This window comes from Nelumbo nucifera, chromosome 1 (genome assembly GCF_055504915.1).
Source record: "Nelumbo nucifera cultivar China Antique chromosome 1, China Antique-T2T, whole genome shotgun sequence".
Classification (NCBI taxonomy): Eukaryota; Viridiplantae; Streptophyta; class Magnoliopsida; order Proteales; family Nelumbonaceae; genus Nelumbo; species Nelumbo nucifera.
In genome coordinates, this window is record NC_142649.1 from 43,458,738 (window position 1) to 43,461,803 (window position 3,066).

Genomic DNA, 3,066 nt, shown 5'->3' on the forward strand with positions numbered 1-3,066 from the left:
CTTTTCTCCTTGATAAGCTGTTACTCATCTAGGAGGAATTGGGGTGCACACATGCACGCCTGAATGCTTTGAATCTCAGGCACACGCCTGGTCACCTTTTACCTTTCCATCGCTTTATTTTTAAAGCACCCATGAAGAATATTTGACACTAGAAACCTTATCTGATACTCATGTCTATTCTCCAAGACTCCAAACTAATTGAACCAGTGGGGATTGAAAGCAAATGAAGTGGGTTTTGTCATTTCTGTGGTGTGGATTGATGGCCCCATGAAAATGGCAATTCTGATACCTTTATCCATTCTCCACCTGAGTAGAACCGGTGGAGATTCAAAGTAGGTGAAATGGATTTGTCATTTGTGTGGTGTGGATTGATGGTACCGTGGGAATGCAACTCTTTGCCTGTTAAAGCTTAAAACACAGTGATCTCAGATTGGTTACTTTTAGAAAGGTTTGCTTTAGACCCATAACGCTAAACTATTCAACTCTTACTTTTTAATTTATTTCTTTTACCTAAATTCTCACCACCCAACTTTCCTGCTAAGGTTATTATTAATTAGGTGGTGATAGCTAGACACTGCTGCAACACTTTTTAATGTTTTAACAAACGAGGTAATTTGTTCATTGGTATTTGTGACTTTGAAAGGACCACAATGCATAATTTGAGCATCAAAAACACTTTTCATTTAAGGCTTCTACAAACCCTAATTCCAACATTTGTTGTTTCAGTACAAGAGATTCAAAATGAGACCCATCAGTCTTAGGTAGTGCTGCTGGCTTGGCTTTTGTATAAAAACATTGTAAATTGGGAGAAGTTTATTAAAATGGTATCTGTTATATATTAAAAAAAAAAGTTAAAATGGTATCTGATGCCAACAAGCACTACGAAAATTAGAACCCAGAACCCATATCTTTTCTCATTCTCCTGTAATTGTAATTGGGCCACAGATAGAATATTGCCCCATTAATGCAACTCAAACAAACAAGCACTTAAAACTCTGTTTCTCTACACAAAGAAATTCCATCAAGCAAATGGCGAAATGCTTTCCTTATTCACACAACGCAAGTGGGCACTAGACACCTTGAAAAAAACCCAAACATCTTCTTCTGCAAAACACAGAAACAACAAAGAGGAGGAGGAGGAGTCCCATGTAAGCGGATATTGGGATTTTAAGCAACAGAAACTACACACAAAACCCAAGCTCCCAGATAATAATCTCAAATAGAATGAAGATTGAAGAGGGGGAGAGGCCTTTACCTTCCTAGGGTAGGAACGGAGAAGCTCAGGTGGAATTTTGTATAAATCTTCATCAACAGCTTTAGGAGCCCTGGGCGGTGGTGGTTGGTGGCGGTGAACGTAAGCTTCTTGATCTTTGCTTGGCGGTCCCGTCACGTCACAGACCCTTCCTTGCTTCTTTGGCTCCTTATCATGCTGCGTATACCGCTTCTCCACTTCCTTTGTCTGCATCATTCATTCCCACAATGTCATTAACTATTTCCATATATCACCCCCAGGCCCCATCTATGCATACATACATGCATTCAATTCACTGACAACGTACACATCAAAGCATTAAATTGTTTCACGGATCGTTGCATGCATCAATCATAAATCATGATCGATCACATGAAATCATGAATACATATGTATACGTATTCTACCATTTCAAAATAACAAATACATGAATGATGAATGATTTTTCTTTTTGTAGGAAATTAAGGTAAATAGGAGAATGGATTAGAGGATATAGAAGAATCAAGAGACTCCATTTGATCTTTGATAAAATTACATGAAAAATTAATTCCAGAAAACATGAACACTACCTTTCGACGAGAGACAGCAGTTTTGGGCGGTTTCTTGAGATCATCGTTGCCATAGAAATCACTAACAACGTACAAATCTCGTTCACAGGCGCTGTAGCGGAGCAACCCAGCTTGTCTTGCGGACTCGAAGTACTGAGTAATTGGGAGATCATTCGCATAATCCCAGTTCCCAAAAGCGGGAACGTGGCTTCTTTTCCAGTAATCCTGGACAACAAACAAGAATATGAAAACAAATTACAGAAGAAAACAAGGATAAGGTTCTGGGTTTGTTTGGAAGGGTTAAAACTTACAACATCCATTGTTTTTGGTGGTGAATGGTGATGGCGGCAATGTTATTGAAGTGAGAGTATCAGAGTGTCTTCTTAAGAAGAGCTGAGCAGAGCCAAGACCAAAGAGAGAGTGTCCTTTGCTTTGCTTCTTCAGTGGGTTGTAGGAATTTAGAAAAGCGGAGATTTAAAAAGGTGGGGTTCTGGGGATCCAGGAGCATAAATTCTACCCAATTAAATACACAGCAAGACTAGAGAGGTTGGTAGTATACCAGAATTCTCAGTTTTTTCAAACAGAGTGGTTGCACACAGAGAGAGAGAGAGAGGCTGAGGGACGTAACTTTTTCAACTTTAGCTTTTATAAATGCTTTTGCTTCTTGTCTGTCGCTGACGAGTCCCCCATCTCGATGATCTCTTGCCGGTAAAGAAAGTTTTCTCGAATCTCAAGGTGGAAGGTAATAGCCTTTACCTCCCGTGTACATTAGAGAATATAAAGAAAAGAGAGAGAGAGAGAAAAGCCGAACCAATGCGGCCGGTCGAGCCAATGACCTGGTATCCACCCTTTGGTAAACCCATCCACGGAGAACAGTTAAACCCCACCTCTATCCACTTTTTCCCATTTCTCTTAAATTCACCCTTACTTTTTAAAACCTTGTGTCATAGAATTTTTCTTATCTTTATCTTCATCGTTAATGACCAATAACAGATGTTGTTCTGTTGTTCAGTTACCCTATTAATTATTCTTAATGATCAAATTAATCCTGATTCTGTTAAATAATTATTTAATGAAGAAAATAAATAAAAAATTAAAAAATGTTTTTTTTTTCTCTTTTATATTCCTCAAGCTCAAAGGCTAAAACCCAAATTCCCAAAACTGATCATCTCCTAATTCCCAAATCTCAAATGGAGCAAAAAATGATAATCTCCTAACTCCCAAAATCTCATATGGAGCCTCAAATCCGAGTTTGTTAGTAATTAA

At 38.5% G+C, this 3,066-nt stretch overlaps 1 protein-coding gene across 1 annotated transcript; it reads right to left on the bottom strand.

The window, feature by feature from the left end:
• Nucleotides 1-888: 888 nt before the first annotated feature.
• On the bottom strand, nucleotides 889-2,640 carry LOC104587988 (pathogenic type III effector avirulence factor Avr AvrRpt-cleavage: cleavage site protein). The gene is made up of 4 exons (XM_010245775.3): nucleotides 2,112-2,640; nucleotides 1,822-2,025; nucleotides 1,256-1,459; nucleotides 889-1,104 (listed from the first exon to the last, which is right to left on the bottom strand). The coding sequence occupies exons 1-4, from the start codon at nucleotides 2,118-2,120 to the stop codon at nucleotides 1,051-1,053; spliced, it is 471 nt and encodes a 156-aa protein (XP_010244077.1). The 5' UTR covers nucleotides 2,121-2,640; the 3' UTR covers nucleotides 889-1,050.
• Nucleotides 2,641-3,066: the final 426 nt, after the last annotated feature.